Source organism: Aspergillus pseudoviridinutans (assembly GCF_018340605.1).
Source record: "Aspergillus pseudoviridinutans IFM 55266 DNA, scaffold_8, whole genome shotgun sequence".
In the NCBI taxonomy this organism is placed as follows: Eukaryota; Fungi; Ascomycota; class Eurotiomycetes; order Eurotiales; family Aspergillaceae; genus Aspergillus; species Aspergillus pseudoviridinutans.
Genome location: NW_025091288.1, coordinates 1,929,721 through 1,951,187, shown reverse-complemented (window position 1 = coordinate 1,951,187; position 21,467 = coordinate 1,929,721). Strand labels below are relative to the sequence as shown.

The 21,467-nt window shown below is 51.4% G+C and overlaps 11 protein-coding genes across 11 annotated transcripts; 8 read left to right on the top strand and 3 right to left on the bottom strand.

The window, feature by feature from the left end:
- Positions 1-248: 248 nt before the first annotated feature.
- Positions 249-1,747, top strand: Asppvi_010769 (uncharacterized protein; the record flags this gene model as incomplete). Its single annotated transcript, XM_043306607.1, has 2 exons — positions 249-398; positions 455-1,747. The coding sequence occupies 2 exons, from the start codon at positions 249-251 to the stop codon at positions 1,745-1,747; spliced, it is 1,443 nt and encodes a 480-aa protein (XP_043162542.1).
- Positions 1,748-4,509: 2,762 nt separating this feature from the next.
- On the top strand, positions 4,510-5,978 carry Asppvi_010768 (cytochrome P450; the record flags this gene model as incomplete). Its single annotated transcript, XM_043306606.1, has 4 exons — positions 4,510-5,151; positions 5,219-5,533; positions 5,596-5,762; positions 5,816-5,978. 4 exons carry the CDS (start codon positions 4,510-4,512, stop codon positions 5,976-5,978), a joined length of 1,287 nt encoding a protein of 428 aa, XP_043162541.1.
- Positions 5,979-7,094: 1,116 nt separating this feature from the next.
- Asppvi_010767 (uncharacterized protein) lies at positions 7,095-7,976 on the top strand (the record flags this gene model as incomplete). The annotated part of the gene is made up of 2 exons (XM_043306605.1): positions 7,095-7,241; positions 7,290-7,976. 2 exons carry the CDS (start codon positions 7,095-7,097, stop codon positions 7,974-7,976), a joined length of 834 nt encoding a protein of 277 aa, XP_043162540.1.
- A 358-nt stretch (positions 7,977-8,334) lies between these two features.
- On the bottom strand, positions 8,335-8,997 carry Asppvi_010766 (uncharacterized protein; the record flags this gene model as incomplete). The annotated part of the gene is made up of 1 exon (XM_043306604.1): positions 8,335-8,997. One exon carries the CDS (start codon positions 8,995-8,997, stop codon positions 8,335-8,337), a length of 663 nt encoding a protein of 220 aa, XP_043162539.1.
- Positions 8,998-11,117: 2,120 nt separating this feature from the next.
- On the top strand, positions 11,118-11,393 carry Asppvi_010765 (carbohydrate-binding module family 14 protein; the record flags this gene model as incomplete). The annotated part of the gene is made up of 1 exon (XM_043306603.1): positions 11,118-11,393. The coding sequence occupies one exon, from the start codon at positions 11,118-11,120 to the stop codon at positions 11,391-11,393; it is 276 nt and encodes a 91-aa protein (XP_043162538.1).
- Positions 11,394-11,747: 354 nt separating this feature from the next.
- Positions 11,748-12,012, bottom strand: Asppvi_010764 (VOC family protein; the record flags this gene model as incomplete). The annotated part of the gene is made up of 2 exons (XM_043306602.1): positions 11,748-11,885; positions 11,932-12,012. The coding sequence occupies 2 exons, from the start codon at positions 12,010-12,012 to the stop codon at positions 11,748-11,750; spliced, it is 219 nt and encodes a 72-aa protein (XP_043162537.1).
- A 771-nt stretch (positions 12,013-12,783) lies between these two features.
- On the top strand, positions 12,784-13,959 carry Asppvi_010763 (pyridoxal phosphate-dependent aminotransferase; the record flags this gene model as incomplete). The annotated part of the gene is made up of 1 exon (XM_043306601.1): positions 12,784-13,959. One exon carries the CDS (start codon positions 12,784-12,786, stop codon positions 13,957-13,959), a length of 1,176 nt encoding a protein of 391 aa, XP_043162536.1.
- A 284-nt stretch (positions 13,960-14,243) lies between these two features.
- Asppvi_010762 (uncharacterized protein) lies at positions 14,244-15,312 on the top strand (the record flags this gene model as incomplete). The annotated part of the gene is made up of 2 exons (XM_043306600.1): positions 14,244-14,412; positions 14,459-15,312. 2 exons carry the CDS (start codon positions 14,244-14,246, stop codon positions 15,310-15,312), a joined length of 1,023 nt encoding a protein of 340 aa, XP_043162535.1.
- An 818-nt stretch (positions 15,313-16,130) lies between these two features.
- Positions 16,131-17,560, top strand: Asppvi_010761 (putative oxalate/formate antiporter; the record flags this gene model as incomplete). Its single annotated transcript, XM_043306599.1, has 3 exons — positions 16,131-16,464; positions 16,511-16,603; positions 16,653-17,560. 3 exons carry the CDS (start codon positions 16,131-16,133, stop codon positions 17,558-17,560), a joined length of 1,335 nt encoding a protein of 444 aa, XP_043162534.1.
- Positions 17,561-18,060: 500 nt separating this feature from the next.
- Asppvi_010760 (DUF3431 domain-containing protein) lies at positions 18,061-19,182 on the top strand (the record flags this gene model as incomplete). Its single annotated transcript, XM_043306598.1, has 1 exon — positions 18,061-19,182. The coding sequence occupies one exon, from the start codon at positions 18,061-18,063 to the stop codon at positions 19,180-19,182; it is 1,122 nt and encodes a 373-aa protein (XP_043162533.1).
- A 32-nt stretch (positions 19,183-19,214) lies between these two features.
- Positions 19,215-21,318, bottom strand: Asppvi_010759 (high affinity methionine permease; the record flags this gene model as incomplete). The annotated part of the gene is made up of 9 exons (XM_043306597.1): positions 19,215-19,458; positions 19,504-19,756; positions 19,808-19,944; positions 19,993-20,261; positions 20,308-20,494; positions 20,539-20,614; positions 20,659-20,754; positions 20,798-21,037; positions 21,087-21,318. The coding sequence occupies 9 exons, from the start codon at positions 21,316-21,318 to the stop codon at positions 19,215-19,217; spliced, it is 1,734 nt and encodes a 577-aa protein (XP_043162532.1).
- Between the last annotated feature and the right edge of the window lie 149 nt (positions 21,319-21,467).

Genomic DNA, 21,467 nt, shown 5'->3' with positions numbered 1-21,467 from the left:
TTCACTTGATTTCATCTTCACCTCTATATTAGTAGCGACTGCAGAACTCTTTACCATATTGCGTATTTTGACTAGTACGCCACTATTGTCTTGGAAGATTACCAACTTGTCCTCACTGGGCGGCCACTACCGTATAAGGGACAATGATGGACCTTATACGCAAGGTTGTCTGCTATTTGACTGAGCTTTGGAGGGAAAGAGCGAGTTCAGATGATTTGGATAGGCATGATGTTTACCCGGTCCACTTCATGGACCAAACTAGAAGCATCCGGGATTCTATCGCCACCTATATGTTTCGGTATGACTGTGTCCTGGACCCCAAGAAGCTTCACGGGTCGCTTGTCCGGTTATTAGAGCGGGGAGATTGGAGGAAGTTTGGTGGTCGTCTCCGACGAAATGTGAGAAGTGATACACATATACACGCAGATTTAATCCATCTGACGCCCGTTGGCAGATTGACGGACTGCTTGAGATTCGCATCCCCCGCAACGACCAGAAGCAGGCTGTGGTGCGGTTCTCGCATGTCTCCTACGTAACCCAAATCAAAGAACACCCTTTAGCATGCCGGCTGCCCCAAAAAACTGGCCAATGCCCTTCAATTCAGGAAGGGTGTGACACCTTCCGGGCCTTCAGCGTACCGCCTGAATTGCCTAGCAACATCAAGCACTATCTGACTACCGATGAGCCGCTTCTCTCGCTGCGTATCATTTCGTTCACAGATGCAACATTAGTTTCCATCACCTTCCCTCATGCAGTCACCGATGCCATGGGGACTGCGGACTTTCTCCGAGCCTGGTCGAGCATGTTGGCGGATCGACTGGACCAGATACCCCCTGTCCTGGGGGCAAGGGAGGATATTATGGCGTCTGTAGGCACCCTTGACGACAAACGGTCCCAGAGTCCCCACGCCCTAGAGCATCGCCGCATCCGGGGCCTATCATTGCTGAGTATGATTCTCCGACTGGTGTGGGATCGCTTCATCAAGAGGAATATCCACGCTCGCATTATATACCTGCCAGCAGAATTCATTGCAAGGCTCCGCCAGTCGGCACAACTGGATAGCCAGTCGTCTCAACCCAGCGAGGAGACTAAATTCCCCTTCCTGAGCGATGGGGACCTGATCACCGCCTGGGGCTCACAGATGGTCCTTTCCTCTTACGCTAATTCGGGACCTGCCATCATCTGCAACGTCTTTGACATTCGCAGCCGTATCAAAGACCTTTTCGACCCTGCGGGGGTCTACCTGCAGAATCTCATTCTCCTTACCATGATAGACCTACAGGCACCCGTCAAAGGCCACTCGACCATGCCCCTGGGCCACATTGCCCGTCGCATCCGACACGCGATCGTAGAACAGGCCACGGACGTGCAAGCTCGGCGCCTGGTGCGCGTCATGAGGGCCACCATCGCGAGCACTGGGCTGATGCCCCTGTTTGGCAGCTCGGGCGCAACTATCATCGCCTGCACTAACTGGTCAAAAGCCCAATTTCGGGAAGCAGCGCATTTCGGTCCCGCGGCTCTACCGAGTCGTTCTTCCTCTGCGTTCACCTCTGGGGGTGGCTCTGGCCCAGGGGCTTGCGTAGCATTTGCAGGAACCACTGTGAGCGCAAGTGATAATCTCCGGGATACTTTCATGATATATGGTAAAGACAACGAGGGGAATTACTGGGTTCATGCGTATTTGCGTCAGGAGACATGGGATTTCATCCGGAAGATGTTTGATCAGCATAAGCTGGGAGTTGCGTAGCGTCCATATCGAATAGGAGTGCGCTTCCCTGATAAGAAACAAAGTAATTCCCTGGACCATAGCGACCTTGATCGCGCGGACTCAAATCTCCTGATATACATGGTTCAACTTGGCTGGCTTACTATCATAATTATACCTAGGACGGACGGAAGACGTATCGACAGATCGGCCCATCATTGTAGCAGGAGAAAGGGAGTAATAATTCAATGATTGTGGAGGATGAAAGAAAACAGCCCTCTTCCTCTTCTGAGCCGCGGGTTCTCAAGAGCAGGGATTCTCCTTTCTGATAAGTTGTAAGGACCTCAAAGCTCTGCCCCTCCGTCTCAAATTTCTTCAGCCATTTGCCAATTCAATCAGACTACTACAAAGAAGGACCTCGATCCCGACCATGCTGGACAGGCATGCAACGGCCAACCCTGGATACCCGTCAGATGAGACAAGAGAAGCCCCCCAGCTCTGACTCGACGGCCTACGACTCCCAGTATCAAAGATAAATGAAGCTCATCTTCCTCGTATTTAGACTTAAGTCGTGTCCTCCTTCCTGATCGTGTATGATGACAATAGAACATATCCACCGCCATGTCCACGGTCGCAGACGAGGTCCATCCCGTCAAGGACATAGGTTTATGCGCAGCGCCTACTTGCTGACCGCATGCGCTTTCCAGCTGATATGAGGGAAGCTGCACACGTTCTACCGATCAATGGGGTATCTGACGGCCCTGTTTGTGTCGAAGTCAGATTCCTTGTCTGTGGGGTGGTGCCCACATGGCTACTAGGTCCTCCACTGGGGACTGCTGTAATGTTGCACTCTAGGCCTCTATTACTGCGGTGCAGACCATGCCGAGCCTTCCTTAGGACTTCCCCACTAGTATGTCAGTGAATATATTCTGCGGAACCCTGGCCGGCTTCATGGGCTCCGTAGCGCAGAACGTGTTTGCAAACAAGCTGGGGCGGTTCCAAGCGGTCCTGGCGGCGTATAACAGGGCCTTTATGTAGACTCCGTACGTGGAATTGGTCTGGCCTGCTGCGCATTGCTGGCAGCTGCGTGGCTTGAGTGGCTCAGGGAGGAGAAGAGAGGGAAAGCCGAAGGTGCCATGCAGTCTGATCCAGGAAGTAGCCCCATGTTCCGTATGACGACTCCCCTAGGCAGCTGCTGGAGTGGGCGCGGACAGTTCTTACTAATTGTCTATTCCGTATTCCGCAGGACCAAACTAATGTATGTATGACATAGTGTAACTAGTTGATATGCCTTAAGGAGCGTAACCCGACGTTCTGGTTTAAAAAAAAAAAAAATTATTGGACAGGTGATTTTTAGGAACCGTTCCGTTCAAGCAAAGCGAAACTGAATAGTGTAAACATATTCAATTCCCACCACAACCCAACTCCTAGCACACCAGGCACCGTAGATAGACAGACACAATCCCAATAGAATACATATAGTAACAAAATCATGATGTGGAGAGCTGCATGACGGCACAGAATCGTAGAGGAACAGAGACGATCCCTCTTGATCTGTATTGGGGGATTAGGGCGACGCACTCGGAAGCACACGGAAACGCCAGCGTGGGCCGGGAAGCCAATGAGAGGGCGCAAAAGCCGTAATGCAGCGAATCAAAATAGAGACTTAACTCGAACTATAGCAGGGCTATGGCCTACACAAAGAGCGCAGACCTCATCCAAACCATGCTATCTCTTCTCTAGCTATGGTTTATTCTGGGATCTTGATAAAATTTTGAAGGTCTTATTAAAATTGGGTAGAGTTACAAGTTGGCTCACACCTGATCAATTGTCCAACCTCGTTTTCCTGAGCGGATCAGATTCGTACTCCATATTTAAGCCACATAATCAGCAATCCGAACGATGGATGTAACATATTAACATCCACGCATAGCTACACTAATTAGGTTTGCACTAACCCACCTCCTGTGACACCAAGAGTTTTAACCTACCATACCGCTGTCCTAAAACGATATGTCGCGACGCCTTTTTCTCTGGGTTATGGTATCGCAGTGGCTTTCATATTTTGAGATAAGATGACGATTTCCGCCACTTAGACGTCAAGGCATGACAACAGATATTAACTGCGGGGAGTCCAAAGCGTACAATTACTGCTCATTTGTATGGTCAGCTCTCCGGAAAAAGCTAATGTCACTCCCTTACATGCGCGGTGCGTAAACCCTGATGGCCCCAGTGCCGTTGATCATTCTGCAAACCTAAATTTGAATATGGGCACTCAGTACAGCATCGCCCAGATAAGCAGTTCCGTGGAAAACTGCGCAGCCAGGCCGTTTGCAGTCAACCCATTATAATTACAATAGAATGCTACCCTGTATGTCTGAGAGTTTGAAAAGTGCTGTTCTATGACATATTATTACATCAATGTACCACCAGCACCTTTTAATCTATGTAGTATATAAGATCCTCAAATACTGCAGTGTGCTTTGTTAAGCGCCGTGTTGCAACAATTCTTATCAAGCACTACTAGAAGATGTATCTGCACGAGCTATGTCAGTACCTACATGGAGGGGGTGGAATTTTTGTTGGCATCTCCGTGGTATCTCACTAATCTCATCGTCTCCCGCTCCTCATGGTTGTAAAGCTCTGACATGGAACAGGTGGTGTGCTATGTAATTACCCAAGCCGTCTATAATCTCTTCTTTCATCCCTTAAGCCGATTCCCTGGCCCACTACTCCACAGGGCGTCCCGACTTCCATATATCTACCGGTTTATTAAAGGGACGCTTACCCTAGATGTACTGGAAATGCACCAACACTACGGAGATATCGTGCGCGTTGCCCCTGATGAGCTCGCCTTCTCTCATCCAGATGCCTGGTTGGAAATCATGGGTCACAAGAAGACCGGGGAGGAGATGGATAAAGCGGACTGGTTTTACCGAATGTCCGAACAAGGTGCACTATGCATTGCTAACGAAAGGCGCGAGCAGCACAGCCGGCTGCGGCGACAACTAGCACCTAGATTCTCAGAGAAGTGTATGCGAGACCAGGAGCCGATGATCCGGGGTTATATAGATCTCCTGCTGCAAAGGCTGCGGGAGAATAGCCGAGACGGTCAGCCAGTGGTCATCTCGGACTGGTACAACTATACTACGTTTGATATCATCGGTGACCTAGCCTTTGGAGAACCCTTTGGATGCTTGAGATGGGGTGATTATGATGGGTGGGTCAAGGGGATTTTTGCATGCGTACGGATAGGAGCGGTCTTGCAAACTCTCGCCTTCATTCCATGGCTGAAAAAATTGGCCCTGGCTATGGTCCCAAAGGCAATGCAGGAAGACCGTAAGAGAGAAATGCAGCAGACAGAGGCCAAAATGCGGCGGCGCATGGCGGCCACGGATGAGCGGGTGGATCTGATAGAAGGATTGCTCAAGAAGAGAGAAGAATTAGTCGGTTCTTTGGCCCTTCTATCCAGGAAGCACTGGCACTAACGACCGTCCGCTGTTTGCTTTACAGAATCTGCGTATCGATGAGCTCATCGCCAACGCTGAGATCCTTATCCTTGCGGGCTCGGAAACAACAGCATCCCTCCTCAGCGGAGTCACCTACCTCCTGCTCCAAAATCCGTCCGCCTATCAGCAATTGGTCAATGAGGTTCGCTCGACCTTCAGTAGTGAGGAAGAAATCAACTTTATCAGTGTCAACCAACTCACATACATGCTGGCTTGCCTGGACGAAGCGTTGCGCATGTATCCGCCGGTAGCCAATGGTCTTCCGCGCGTTGTTCCCAAGGGAGGATCCCAAATTCTAGGGCAATATATTCCGGAACAGGTCAGCAGACATTAACAACAAATATTAATGAGTAAATTAACCACATTATTAACTATATATAGACATATGTGGCAATTCACCAGTGGGCACTCTACCATCGCGAGAAATACTTTGCAGAGCCCAATGCTTTTCACCCTGAGCGCTTCCTCGGTGACCCAAGATTTGATAGCGATCGACGAGATGCGCTTCAGCCCTTCCATATTGGCCCACGAAACTGTCTTGGACGGAAGTAAGTGAATTTATACATTACATTTGGGAGAAGTTTACTAAGTCTATAATTAGCCTTGCATATGCTGAAATGCGTCTAATCCTCGCCCTTATCGTTTTCAACTTTGATATGGAGATTGACCAGGACAGTCATGGCTGGATCAAACAGAGGAATTTTGTCGTCTGGGAGAAGCCTCCTCTGAAAGTCTACCTGAGCCCGGTGGCGAGGGAGTCTTAAGTAGTAATTAGACCATTTTTACGTTTTGTTTACCCTATAAGGTGGCAATGTAATTGTGTGTCAGTTGTTTTTCTTTTCTTTTCTTTTTTTCAAATTATATGCGTCTCTGGGACATAAGTCACATAACATAACTTACTAGTTGCAACAAAATATGGCAGGGAGCGCTGCTTTTAGATCGAGGGTCGAAAGACTGATACCACAGCAACTTTGTAATAAGCATCACAGGAAGCTACAAAAGAGGCTAAAGCGTCGGCGACTAAATTGGTAGCCAAGGTAATGTCAAAACAGATGTGCAATGATTAATATCTATGTCTGAAAATAAACTGTTATTCACAATCTAGTGGATTCTTACCTTATTCCCCGCCCTTTACTTTCCGTCCTTTACTTTGGAACCTCAAGTCGCTCGCACGCGGCATAAGGTTGAGTGACTTCCCTGAATTAAGGCAATCTATGATGGGGTTTTTCATGGCCAAAGACGATGGCTTGCCTTGGTGTGTCAAGGGTGTGTCAAGATCATGTAAGACCTTGACCAGAGTTCTTTGTTCTTTGATAATGGTCCTCCCAGTGATGTTGGACAGGCAGGTATGATGATGCTTGAGAATTAAAATGAATTACTCTCGGAACTCACTCCAATAGTGCTTCTTTGATACCGGCCGTAGAGACCTGCGAGGCTCCCCAAGGCGAAATGCAGTTATTCATATAGTTTTTTGTGCTTAGGTGTCAGAATGTCTTTCAGAAGGGGACGGTGATAGGCTTAGTTGAGTCTTTGTTGCTGAAACAGCACATTACGTTTGACCATTCCCTAGGACAAAAGAAGGTCAGACCAAAGATAGAATGGCTCTGTCGCATTTTTGTCTTGATCTGTTCATCGGTTCAATGTCGAGAAAGACAAGCCATCAACTCTTACCTTCAGTCTCACCCGACGAATTGACTTCGAAGCCATCTGTGGTATTACCGAGTCGTCACTGCTACTTGTCTCACTTTTCTTTGACACATCCTTAGTGGCAAGACGGGAATAATGGATGCAATTGACGGAGCCCCGACTAGGACTATATATATCAGTTGCACTGCAGCCAGAGATCGACATCAGCCTCGAGAGACCATCCATACCGCACGATGGCAGACTTCAAATTCAGAGGAGACCACGCAGCCAACAAGAAGTTGGTCTGCTCGATTTCCCGCCTGCTTAATGCCCATGGAATTCCAAATCTCCTCTGGGGTGATCTCGTCTTCAATCTCTACGGAGTGCCTCTCCACGTCTCAGTAAGTACTTATCCCAACTATAGCTTACCTTCATCTAACCATTTGCAGGACTTCAGTTTCGTCATCCCCGACACCGTAATCGATGAAGCGCGCAATGTCCTAGAAACAGCCAAGTTCCCTCTCTGCCATCTAGGCGAGATATGCCCCGCCATCCAGCCAAACTGCCCCGCTCCACCCCCGTACGCCCACTTCAACATCAAGCAAAAAGGCGACCCAAGAAAGTGGTTCAGAATAGAACTCCACCGAAAGTCCGATCTGCTCTGGACGGCCCCAGAAATCCCGGCTGGCAAGCCCGACGCTAACGATCCGCACTACATGCTTGCCAACGATGCCAGGCTGCCAGAGCCATCGCCGCGGGAGCGTCTCGGCCGGATGGACCCTACCGACTACGCTGTCAAGATACCGACGCCGAACCAGTACGCGGAGGCGCTGGCGATGCTGTACTACCGCGATGGACTTCCTGGGCCGACCATCCGAGGAGAGTACTGGTTGGATCTGCAGAGTGAGCTGGTCCAGACGGAGCTGGTCCAGACGGAGCTGGTACAGCTGGATGAGCTCCCTCCGTGCATTAAGCGGCACTATGATCTAGTGGGTAAGGCGGATATGAAGGAGGTGCACGAGTACAGCGAGGAAGTGATGGGGCAGATGAGGGAGGAATTCGAGATTCCTGTCCATCTGCCGTCGCTTAATGCGGATGAGCTTGAGCCGGCGGCGGTGGTGGACGAGTTTCTTTGAGATACGGTCGGCTAAAGGTTTGCGATTGTCGGTCTTTTCTATGGGTAAGTTTGGTTTGTTCACCCGTCATTCACTACGATATTCCTTCCATACGAGGAGATTGATCAACAGAAAGCAACCTTCGACGGACGTAATTGGAAAGCAGTAATTGATTCGGGTCACTTTTTAGAAAAATATACAATCTTCGCAATTGAATTGGATGGGTTCATCCATGGTATGCACAAAAGGACATATTAAGATTAATCATAAGGAGAGTCGTAAGTAGCGTAGGCGAGAAGAGAAGGGGCAAAGAGACGCGTCCTCGGCCAGACAGCTTGGTATACAAGCACCACAGACGTATGGGCCGGATAGTAGCCCATCAAATCATCCATTGTACCAACCCCAATCCGAAGATAGTACCGACGAGCCCCTTCACCATATCCCCATTCGAAACCGCCAGCTGACCGGCCGCATTGGGGGTAGCTTTGCTCGCAGCACTCGAAGTCGTCGACGAGGCGGTGCTCGACTTTTCAGAAGTCGAAGTCGAAGTCGTGGTCGCAGTCGCAGTCGCAGTCGTGCTCATCGCATCCGTTGGCTGAATCGTCATCGATTCACCACTATCACTGATACTCCTCGAGGCCGTCCCACTCGGCGAAGTGGGCGAGAACGTCGTCGCAACTCGGCTGACGGACTTCCCAGTCGTAGCGCTTGCCGTGGTAGTTGTTGATGACAGAGCGACGACCTTGAAGCCGAGCAGATCCTGGGAGGATTCCCTGGAGAACACGTCGGTCGCCATGCCTGCTGCTCCGCCTGAGCACTTGTTGTTTGCAAATAGGAGCATGTTGATGCCCTTTTCGCCCTGGGAGTCGATCTTGAATATGTGGCCCTTGGGGTTATCGATGACGATGCAGTCGCTGGGGCCAGTGCCGGATTGGCTGTGCTGTTGGTTGTCGGCGTCGGTCCATGTTATTTGCCATGCGCCTGTGGAAGGGAGCAGAGAGAGTGTGGAGAGCGCCAGAGGGAGGAGAGTTGACCACTTCATTTTCCTTGGTTATAGAATGGATCGAAGAGGACGTGGTTTGGATGGAAAGTGACAATCACAAACGCGAGCGAAGATCGATCGGTCAACCGGGCGTCCCCTTTTCTTATGATCAAACCCCACGAGCCTCTGGTGCAGACTCGGTTTCTCGTGTCGCCATTTCTAGGGGCTGGACGCGCAGATCCTCGTATTCGATGCACCAAGAACCACTCATGAGGGGAACACGGAAGCCACCGTCCTTGGCGGACAGCGATTATGTTTGACAATACGAGCCAAGGCTGCGTCAGGGACAAGGCCAATCTCGCTGGCGAATGGCAACACAAATCTGAATTCGTTCGACCCCGTGGCTGACTTGGCGCTGTTCGCTTGTCGCCAGACGAGGGGACATGTCACGATGACTCGGAAGGTTCCAGCAATATTCGGCTAAACATGGAGACAAGTTTGATGTAGCGATCTACGAGGAGTCTGTTGGAGTGTAACGAGGGCCTGGTTTTCCTACTTGCTCCGTGCCCTGCTGATCTTTAACCTCCACAACTCCGTATTACTACAATTCCATACATATCGCACAACACTAAGATACTACCCATCGAGAACCAGGAACACGAAATGATAACCAAGAAATCTTCTCCTTCAATTACTCCACAATCAAGTCTGGCTCCTGCGGGCCGACAAGGCTTGTTTCCGTCGACTCGCAGCTCTCCTTGTTTCGCAACTTGAGCTCGACTATTTCAGTATGTAAGCCAGCCCAGACACCTACTGTAAAACGAATCTGGTGTTCCATTAAGAGTGTATCTTAGTTGGAGTGGCTGAAGTCTAACTCAGCCTTCTCCGGAGTACTGATTTACGTTCCACTACGAAGAATGTAGGGGGCTGTCAACGAGCCAATAATAGTACTAGTGACTACATGTGCGTCAAGCCTTCATTGACCAAGGTGGCGTTAAGCTACATTTCCCTTGAGGTATGCTCGGTCGCGCAAACCGCAGCCCATACAGCACTTGCGATACCGAAGCACCAGGTATTTTCATAATTAGGATTTCTACTCAATGACCGGGATAAAGAGAGAATATGCTATCCTATAATCTAGAGCCTCCACTGGTTGACGAAAGCATGTGGAGTATACCAGACGATATTCAGGTCACTTTGTTCGGCAGGAAGACAGTAAATCGCTACAATGGCGTTCGTAAACTCGGATCCAGCAGCGAACTACGATCGACTTTCGTTTTCAGAATGAGCACAGGGATAAAATAAAGATGTGTGGCTTCGGAAGCAGTTCCACATTCCAGCATTCCAACATTCCGCGGCGTGGCTACTGGCGGCCCTCATCCCTGGTCCTCGTCCCTCCGACTGATACTTCGCAAGAACATCATCTCCAGACTGCGGCACTCGTGAACTGAATGTGTACACTTAAGCAATGGGCCAGTCAATCAGTCAATTAGACAAAACTAATGGCAGCATACGCGGTTGTTGGTTATCAACGAGGATACCCCAAGCAAGTCAGGATGTGCAGGAAGAAGCCGTAGCATGCGCATAACAACCCAGTTAATCAATTCTCTAGCACGACAGTTCCCCAGTTTCTTAATTTAGAGTTCTGACATCCACAGAATATTCGTAATGATATGTCCAGCAGCCACGTGGAACAAGCACTCCATGGATGTTCCCGAGAATATGCCGCCCAGCACATTCCTGTACGTTCTCAGAATTAACTATGCGTCGCTTGCATTATGCTAAGTCTTTCCTGGTAGTTGATGCTGGAAGCTCATCTCGTAGTCCAGCTTCACACTACCAAGGGGTGTATACGAAAACAGTTACTACCGCCATGTCACAATCGCCTGCGGAAGGTCAATCTACGTATCACTATTTGGACGTCAAGGGAGTACGGCATGACATCCGTTTTCTACACCTCCATAGACTCAAGAAAAGGTATAAAGATGACTCGATGACCCTGTCCTCGACCTCATTCAATATCAACCATCCTTTCATAACATCAGCCGAGAATCAACTATCAAACCTCCAGATATCATCTCGCAACTTCTTGCTACCATTCAATCGCATACTCACCAGGTACTTCACCTACACAACCATCCATCCCTAAGTCACTAAGCTTTCCTCAGATCACCCTCAAAATGCACTTCATCTACCAAGCCGTGTCCGCCCTTGCGGCCTCTCTCCTCTTCTCATCCGCCACCGCAGCGACTGCGTACTGCAGGGACGGGCAGGCATGGCCCGATAGCTCCGACTGCCACAACTTCTACGAATGCGCGTCCGGAGGCGCTCCCGTCCTCAAGACCTGCGGACCCGGTACTGCCTACTGCCCGACGACGGGTGTTTGTGTCAACGAGGAGACCGTCCCCAGCTGCTTCCACAGGAGGCATCCCTCTGAGGAAGGAAGTTTTATCTGATTAAGTCGCGCATGTTTGCTGGTATCAGCACGGACATGTATACCCCATTGCATTGGTCTGTGATTGCATTTTGTTTTCTGTTCTGGGATTTGTCATACAATGTCATTGATAGAGCTGAAATAGACTAAGTTGTGTTATTAGAACTGTGCTTAACAGTTCTAATCATCGAACAATTCATGTCATTCCTACATACATTCCAGCATTGCGATCTTGGCCTTTGGGCTTCTGATTGTTCAAACTGTAGCTTCACGCGGTCGCTCCTAAGTAAATCTATAGAACTGCTTATTGTGTAGCACCTGGATTGACACAGATATCATATACCACTAAAGAATAATCTGCTTAATGTAGACTGATTTAGGCATAACGGCGCACCTCATAACAACCAAACTTGTTCCCCTCCGGATCACAGAACTTCATAAGCGAACCATACGAGCTCTCAGTCGTCTTCGCCTGAATAACGTTTCCACCTAGCTCATTTACCCGTTTCTCCATCTAACTCAATCAGCACTGTCTTCATCAGAAAGGCGAATGAGCTCACCGTTTCAAGAGACTCAACAATATAATAGACAGTTGCCCCGTGAGCCACCGGCTGCTCTATTCTCGGCCCGTCCTGAGACATTTTGATGATTGCGCCAGCAAATCCTACTCCATCAGCCTGCGATGCAGCACAAAAGAGGAAGAATACCTTTAGGTTCGGTGAATTTGAAATGCCGCATCTGATTCCCATCCTCAGTCGCTCCACCATGGGCTGGTTTCCATTCCCATGATGGGAATAGAGACGCATAGAATGCCTGCTGTCGTTAGCGGACGGCTTTCCTGTGTCTGGGCAACTGACCTTGAGCTTCTCTACGTTCTGGGCGGGAATTTCCACAAAGCAGGGGCTGCCTTCTGGGGGAGGATGCCATGCTTGCTTTGGTTGAGTGTTGAGGCTTGGGGTCGTCATGTATGCTCTGCGGAAAGTCCGTACTTGGGTATGGTAGGACTGTATGTTCTGAAGACGAGAAACAACACGGTGCATTGTTATGTCAACGTGTCCGAGATGCTTTGTCTTGGCTTGGTTGCAGGGGAACACAAGCTTTATAAATATGCCACTTCGTACTCGGGATCGGGCCAGCCAATAGTTGCACTGTTATTCTCTAGATGAGTCACTGTACCCAATGATGTCCAAGTATAATTGATCATGCTTCAATAAAATTCTACGGCCATTTGATGAGACGCACATGCTATAACGGTACTGTAGTGTGAATGTTGCGCTTATCAGTCAATACGAGCTTGTGAACCTAAAGTGCGGGGTTCCAATATTTAACTTGGCAACTCTCGCCATTCATTATTACCACTTCTACAAGTATCCAAGCTTGCAAGCATACGTCTTAGATCGTAGATCGTCATCATGCCTCGTACTCGCCCCCGACGACTCGACCACCTGCAAGGCATCAATGTCGACCAGATGGCCCAGCTCGCCGACGCAGCCAACAACGACTACCTTCGCCTGGAAAACCTAGACGTCAACATCCCCCCTGATCCAGAGGCTCTAGCTTACACCAAGCACGCCGTCACCGACGACCCATGTAACAGCTACCTCCCATTCACCGGCAAAGCCCGTCTAAAAGACGCCGCAGCCAGACATGTCTCGCAGCTCTCCGGCATGACATATTCCGGCGCGCGCAACTGCGTTATCTCCGTGGGTGGGTTATCCGGTATCCTGAACGTCCTGCTGGCAACAACTGAGGAAGGCGACGAGGTGATATTGACGGATCCGACCTACCGGGGGCTAATCAACCGGGTTCTCCTTGCAGGCGGCGTCCCAAAACTTGTGCCGTTTACCTTCGAGCCAGGGAAGGAGTGGAAGCTAGATCAGGCCGCACTGCGGGCGGCGATTACTGATACAACTACTGCAATGCTGCTCATGTCGCCATCGATGCCGAGCGGGGGCTACTTTACTCTAGAAGACTGGACGCTCATTGCAGAGATTTGCGTACAGAAGGACCTGCTTCTCATCCTGGATGCCGCAATGGAGCGGCTGGTCTTTGATGCGCGGCCTGTGGTACACCCAGCCAGTTTACCTGGGATGTTCGAGCGGACGGTCATCGTAGGCTCCTCGGCGAAAGAGCTGCGGATGATCGGATGGCGTGTTGGCTGGATCGTGGGACCAGAAGACCTGATTAGCGACATTGCGGCGGTGTCTATGGCCAATGTCGTTGTGCCCGTGGGAATTGCTCAGGAAGCCGTGGCTGTTGCGCTCGAGCGGTCGTCCGAAACCATGGCGCTGTATGTGGCTGAACTACAAGCGCGCCGCGATCTCGTCCTTGCAGAACTCGATGGGTTGCCAGTTGGCGTACCGGCGGGCGGATGGAGCCTGCTTCTCCGCGTGAGCGATTTCGGGCTGGATGGGAGCACCGCGTCGAAGCGTTTGCTGGAACAGGGTGTATGCGCAACTGCAATGGATGGATGGGGAGAGGTACACGGTAGCGAGTATGTCCGGTTTGTGTTCTCCAATGAGTCCATTGAGAGGCTGAAGGGGCTGGGTGTCAAAGTCCGGAAAGCGTTGGGTATTAGTAGTGACTGATCCCCGGGCTTTACCCGGTATCAGGGAAGCGCAACAGTTATGCACTTTTCCTAAGGATAACTCCGATAAGGTTTGGCTAGCGTCCATAAACTCTGCCACGGCGGAAATAAGATGTATAAATCCGTTGATGACACTTTGAACGGAAATAACAGCGAAGATAGTGTCCGCTGATGTCACTCCATAATCAGACTTCCCGGACATTCCACATATAAAAGGACTGTGGGTGTACAGAGTACTGGCCCAACATTCTAATCAACTCAAAGACATCCTATCCGTCAATCAACATGCCTACCCTTCCAACTCGTCCCCTGGGAAAGAACGGCCCTCAGGTCCCTCGCCTCGGCTTCGGATTAATGGGCCTGAGTTCCTTCTACGGCGCCCCCAAACCCGACCCTGAGCGACTTGCCCTGCTCGATGCCGCATATGAACTTGGTGAAACATTCTGGGATAGCTGTATGTACGTTAACTATATCGGGTGAATCCGACTAATGGAATCCAGCCGACATATACGGCGACAGCGAGGACCTCCTCGGCAAATGGTTCAAGGCCAATCCCACCAAACGCGACAACATCTTCCTCGCAACAAAGTTCGCATTCCGTGTAGGACCCGACGGACAACGAGTCGTCGACTCCTCACCTGAATACGTCCCGCAGGCATGCGATCGCTCTCTCGCGCGTCTCGGTATCAAGACCATCGACCTCTACTACTGCCACCGGCTCGACCAGAAGACCCCGATTGAAAAGACCGTCGAGGCAATGGCGCAGCTCAAGGCGGAAGGGAAAATCAAATACCTAGGTCTGAGCGAGTGCAGCGCGGACTCCCTGCGCCGGGCACACAAGGTCCACCCCATCACCGCCGTGCAGATGGAATACTCGCCCTTTGCGCTGGAGATCGAGAGCCCGCAGTACAGACTGCTCGAGACGGCGCGCGAGCTCGGCGTCGCGGTCGTGGCGTACTCGCCGCTGAGTCGGGGGTTCTTGACTGGGGCTATTACCTCCCCAGATGATTTCGAGGAAGGTGACTTCCGCCGGCTTTCGCCGCGGTTTAGCAAGGAGAACTTTGGCAAGAATCTGGCGCTGGTGGAGAAGCTCAAGGCGATTGCGGCGAAGAAGGGGGTCGCCCCGTCGCAGTTGACGTTGGCTTGGTTGATGGCGCAGGGTGATGATATTTTCCCTATTCCAGGGACGACCAAGGTCGAGCGGTTGAAGGAAAATCTGGGGAGCTTGAGCGTTGAGTTGTCGGCTGAGGAAGAAAAGGAGGTTCGAGCGGCGTGCAATGAGGCCGAGGTTGCTGGTGCTCGGTATCCTGAGAGTTTTTCGGCATCGCTTTTTGCAGACACCCCTGCTCTATAATATGTTACTGTATATCCATAGTAATGGAGCTAGCCCCGCGTCCCAATTTCCAGAGAATGTATATATATGTTAAGTACGGGACATTGATATCGCAGCCAATGACAATTCTGCAGTGCTACGAGCATACTGAGAGAGCATTCATATATATTCCATGTATACTTGCCATATCGTACACCATAAGCTTGGGATTCTCGCACCATTTGTAAGGGAGCTGACACCAGTTGTAGCTACCACAGGGAAAACTACTCAACACCAAGAATCTTTAGACAGGAACCTGCCACAACCATACCAGCTTTATACACCTGGGCGATGGCAGTGGAAAGATACGAGTCATGCGCTCATGACTGAGAACACGACATGACGCACAGACGCGAACGGCATAGAACTATGCCAGTTACAACATATCAAGGGACCGATCTTGATGATCCGATACACAGTAACTACTCATTCGGGATGTTCCGAGTGGCGGCGAGTCCCGACGGGATAGACAAGATGTGGGGCGTGAAAAGCGAATGAACAACTCGACAACATGGAGAAAAGTGGGTATAGATCAAGCTAGAGTCAATTTCTGCTTCCATCGCAATCGGACATGTGCAAACAAATCCTATTTCTGGTCTCCTCTTAACCTTCTTTACACGTTTTCTCTCGAATGATCTGTCGGGTATCAGGAATCCGAGTGACCCAACCCTAATTGCTGATTTGGGTCACCACTATATGAACTAGATAGGCACTCAATTGGGAAGAGTTGACTTTTATTGATTTTGTCGGCTGTGTACGTCTACTAGGAGTTACTAAACTTCGGACGCACCGATGAAGAGATGAGTCAGGATATATCTGAACGTCCTGAGCACCTGGATGCGACAATTTTCGAAAAGCAATCCAACAGCCTGCACAAGCGCAATATCCAGACGGCAGAAAGTGAATCTTCAAATGATCCCATTGACGAAAAGTTCCCCGAAGGGGGCCTTCGGGCCTGGCTGGTGGTACTCGGTGCATGGTGTGCAATGATTCCATCAATGGGTCTTTTGAATACGATTGGGGTGCTGCATGCATGGACAGCCGAGCATCAGCTCGCCGAATACTCTCCCTCGAGCGTTGGGTGGATTTTTGGCGTGTTCAGTTTCTTCTTGTACTTTGGCAGTGCGCAAGTTGGTATGTTGACCCTGTCTTCACGTCCAATCCTTTCTAATGTTTATAGGTCCCATCTTTGACAGCCGTGGCGTGCTTCCAGTTGTCCTGCCAGGATCTATTGGCATTGTGTTGGCCGTTTTCTTCTTCAGCGAGAGTACACGTACGTCCCCTACCTCCTGTCTCGTATACAGGCAAGCTGACAACCACAGAATACTACCAAATCTTCCTTTCATTCAGCGTTCTCGGCGGCATCTCCTCCTGCTGTCTCTTCACTCCGGCTATCTCTGCTGTCGGCCACTGGTTCAACGTTCGTCGTGGACTAGCCACAGGGATAGCCTGCACCGCCGGCGGACTAGGCGGGGTCTTCTTCCCCTTGATCATTCTATATCTTGGCCCTACGCTCGGATTCACCTGGGCTCTGCGGATCATCGGAATTATCTGCTTCGTGCTATGCGCACTCGCCTGCCTTTTACTTCGCACCCGACTCCCACCCAACCACCAAGCCGGAATGGCGATCGACTTCAGAGCCCTCCGTGAGCCGAAGTATGCAGCTACCACGCTCGCGGTCTGGATGGTGGAGTTTGCCGTCTTCATACCGTACACCTACATCTCCTCGTACGGACTATATGCCGGCATGGACCCGTCTCTGGCATACAAGCTAAGCGTTTTCCTCAATGTCGGCGCGATCCCCGGCCGCGCGTTGCCAGGGTTGCTCGCTGACCGCGTCGGACGATTCAACATCATGTCATTGACGGCACTAGTATGCGCTATATTAACCCTGGCGCTGTGGTATAAAGCCGGTGATAATGAGGGCGCCATCATCGCCTACGCGACATGCTTCGGGTTCTGGAGTGGTGCGGCGATTAGTTTAACCCCGGTGTGTATCTCGCAGGTTTGCCGGACGGAGGACATAGGGAAGCGCAATGGGACGACCTTTACGCTGGTGAGTGTTGGCACTTTGACGGCGATTCCTATCGCGGGTGCGATCCAGGAGTATAACCATGGGGAGTACTGGGGGTTGATTGTGTTTGGAGGGGTGTTGTATCTGGCGTCATTTGTGGCGTTTGTGATTGCCAGGGGAGTTGCAGGGGGTTGGCGACTGAAAACCAAATTTTGACTTGCTTGATGTGTTGGTAGAGCAGAGGTTAGATAAAACAGCATCTCTAGAGTACCTTGACACCTTAGTATGTACTTCCTAATCTGGCAGGCTTCTAGAAGCATTCTGGACCAAGACATGACTAACCTCATACGGCTAGTGCCAAGCCCTTGGGATGAGAGTAGACCAATCACAACGGTCCTGTGTGGCTTGTCGAGGCTGGGCATGAGCTTGTCCAAGTTAAGAATGATCAGATGGGCCCTTGAATAGAAGAAGTAAGGCGAAGAAGTAAGTCATAGAGGCAATCTATACTGTATTTCTGTAGTATATGATTTATGATCTCTTCCGTCTGATCCAGGTTTGCACCTTTTTATCTGTGGGATCTTCCCTGCATAAACGGGGTGGGAATGAGGCGGTGCATTCCCGTCAGGCTTACTGACCGCGGATCGCCCAGAGCAACTTATCCCAAGACACATCCTCCAAACCTATACAATGGGCGCTATACGATAGAGGTCGCCCCCATGAGACGCAAAACACTGCGCTCTCTCTTCCACCTCACCGTCCTAGGTGGTATCATCCTCCTTCTCATCCTCAACCGCCCCTCCTCCCGCATCAAAACATTCCCATGGACGCACATCCGCTACAAATCCTCCTCCCCCATCCCGCCCTCCCGCGGAAGATGCCCCGGCCTCAGCAAAACCACCAAACCAGCCCTGGTGGTCTCGCGCGTCACGGCGGACGGTGACCCCTCCTGGCTTGATCCCCTCTCGAAAACCTACCACCTCTGCATCTACACCGTCGACGCGCCCAATCCCGCTGCATCCACGCTGCAAGTCCCCGCAAACCGCGGCCACGAGGCAATGGCCTACCTCACCTTCCTAATCGACAACTACGATTCCATCCCCGCCGCAGGCGCCGTCTTCGTACATGGCTCCCGCTACGCCTGGCACAACGATCACCCAGCCTACGATAACGCCGCGCTCCTCGCATCGCTGAACATCCCCACCGCCCTGGAACAATACGGGTACCATAACCTCCGCTGCGACTGGAGCGTGAGCACGTGCGCTGCCTCGGCCGCGCCGCAGGGCAGTCTGGAGAATCGGATGCAGTCTGTGCTTGAGCCGTGGAGTGCGCGCGCGGCGTCGGATACGGCGCTGCCGGCGGCGCTGGGGGTGTTGTTTGGTGGGGATGAGCGGGAGGGGTACCTTGCTGCGAAGCTTGGGCGGAACGATGCGGTCAGAGCGCAGTGCTGTGCGCAGTTTGTAGTGGCAAGGGAGAATATCTGGCGGCATTCGCGGGCGGAGTATGTTGCGTTGCGGCAATGGTTGCTTGATGGGATGGCGGCTGGTCCGCGGCGACAGGGAGCGTCCCCGCCGGATGATCGGGTCGCTGGGCGGATTCTGTCGTATATATGGCATATTCTGTTTATTGCGCCTGAGCATCTGGCGACTGGGTCTGGGGATGGGGTGGATTTGCAGCGGCTGAATGAGCAGGCGTGCCCGAGGGCTGACGAGTGTTATTGTCGGTTGTACGGACGGTGCAATCTGCGTTGTACGAATCCAGGCAGTTGTCGGGGGGAGTATACCCTGCCCAGGGACTTGAAATTACCAGCCGAGTGGGGAGAGTCCCATTCACATTTATAGTTGATAGGAACGCTGGTATGAATGACCTAACGCTAACTATATGCCAACTCGTGCTTGACATCGACAGCCGTACTAACAGCCTCCTCCTTGGCTAGCTCTCTCCCCGTAGCATCATGTTCCGCATCCCAAGCCTTCAATTGCTCATTAGGCACCTTGACCAATTTGTGCGCCGTCGCCCCATCCTCCATCTGCAGGATAGTCTGCCGGAACGTATACCCGCCCAGCCGCGGCAGCGCCTTGATATAGACGTAGTAATACACGCCACAGAGCCCAATACTACATAATTAGCATTTGCACTCAGTAAGACAGAGGACAACTTACATTCCCAAGGCCACGGCGCAGTACGTCGCATACCAGAAACTCACGTCCCCTCCTTTCGCACCCGTCGTGGGCGGATACCACGGCGCAAGGACCATATAGAGATTCGAGAGGATCGAGAAGCCAACCACCACGTCCCACGCTTTATATCCCGAGTGCGGAATATTATGCCGCTTGCGGTGACGACGGGTAAGCAATAGTCCAATAGCGAGGACTAGGGCGAAGGCGCTGGTGGGGTACACGCCCAAATCGACGACTGCCAACGTAAGTATAGGCTTTATACAGTGTATGTCCAGAGAGAACGCACCGAAATTGAAGGCGTCGCCGGCTGGCGGAGCGAGGATCATGAGGACGGTCAAGGCCCATTTCAACGCGTAGGGACCAAGCGGTGTGCCGAATGGACGAGTCGAGGTCCAGAACTTAGTGAACGGGAGGACTCCTTGTCTGGGCTTGTTAGCGGCGGCGACGGTCAGTCATAGCATAGAGACTTACCTTCCGCATTCTCGGAGGAGACGGGACTGCCCGATAAGAACGGCAAGCAGATTCCCGAATGCGCTGAGACAGATCAAGAAGTTCAGGGCTCGTGACGCACTGCTCGTGCCGAAGACTTTCTGGAAGAAGATACCCGCCGCCACGACCTTGGAGGCGAGGATCTCTTCCTTTGTCGCAGCGGAGAAATAGGCGATGTTGGCCAGCATGTAGAGCGTTGCTACTAGCAGGAGGGAGACCGGAGCGCTCCACCGTAATGTTTTGATTGGATTCTGCTGGCATGAGTACCGAACAGCTGGAGCCAAAAGCATAACTTACCTTGACTTCATTCACCACGTTGAATGCATTCTCGAATCCCGCGTACGAGAAGGCTACCTTGACCAGTGCATTCGTGGCTCCGTACACCGATGCAGAAGAGCTACCCTCAAAAGCGTCGCGAAAGTTGGCCTTGGGATCTTCCACCTTGGTGTGGCCCCCAAGGACGACTAGGCCGGTGATACCGATGCTAACCCGTGAGTTTCCTTCTTTTATGACAAGGGATAGACGTACAAKACCAAGGTGACGAGTTTGACGAACCCGACGGCATTGGCGAAACGCAGCGACCACTTTGTGTTGAATGCCAGGACTATACTGTTAGTATCCTTACGCCGACAGTATATGCAATCTTACCTAGCACTGCAACGCTATACGTAGCCACCGCAACACCCTTGAGCTTCCACGGCGTGGAGTCCGCCTCTGCTAGTCGAAAAAGATACTGCGCGAGGACTGATCGGTCAGATATACCCGGTATCCAGATTGATGCACGTACCAATCGCATTACTACTGCTAAACGAAAACAAAACCGACTGCATTGCAAACACAGTCGGGAGAAAGTACTTTGGCCGCGGATACGCCTGTTCGAGATAAACCACCTCTGACCCTGACCGACTGGGAAAGTACGAGGAAAACTCCAGGTAGACTGCCAGTGTGCTGCCGGCCATGAAGAATCCAATGACCCAGTAGATCAGTGCCAGGCCAACGGACCCGGCGCCTTTGAGGACAGTTGATGCTGCGGCTGTCAATTCCAGGTGTTGCATCACATGAGACGGAGGACTCACGGGTGGAAAAGACACCGGTTCCGATCATCTTGCTGAGGTTGAGAAAGATGACTGTAATCCATCCGACCGAGTATCCCAGCGGTGAATTGACTTCAACCGGCGCACCACTGGCTTCTTGGTAGGTTGGCACGGAGGAGTTGGCACCGGCTTCAGCAGTGTATTGCAGGTCGCCACTGCTGAAGCTCGATGCATCAGATTGATCATTGCGCTCGGATTTGGATTGGGACCCCATTGTGATTGATTTGGGTCAGAAGGCAGATCGTGAGTGCTGTTAACCCATCATGCTGTACGAGGTCGGACTATTTATCCCTTGATGAGTGTAACATAAGGTGCTCATCACCTGGCACAATGACGTGATGCTGTAGGACAGAACTCGATAAG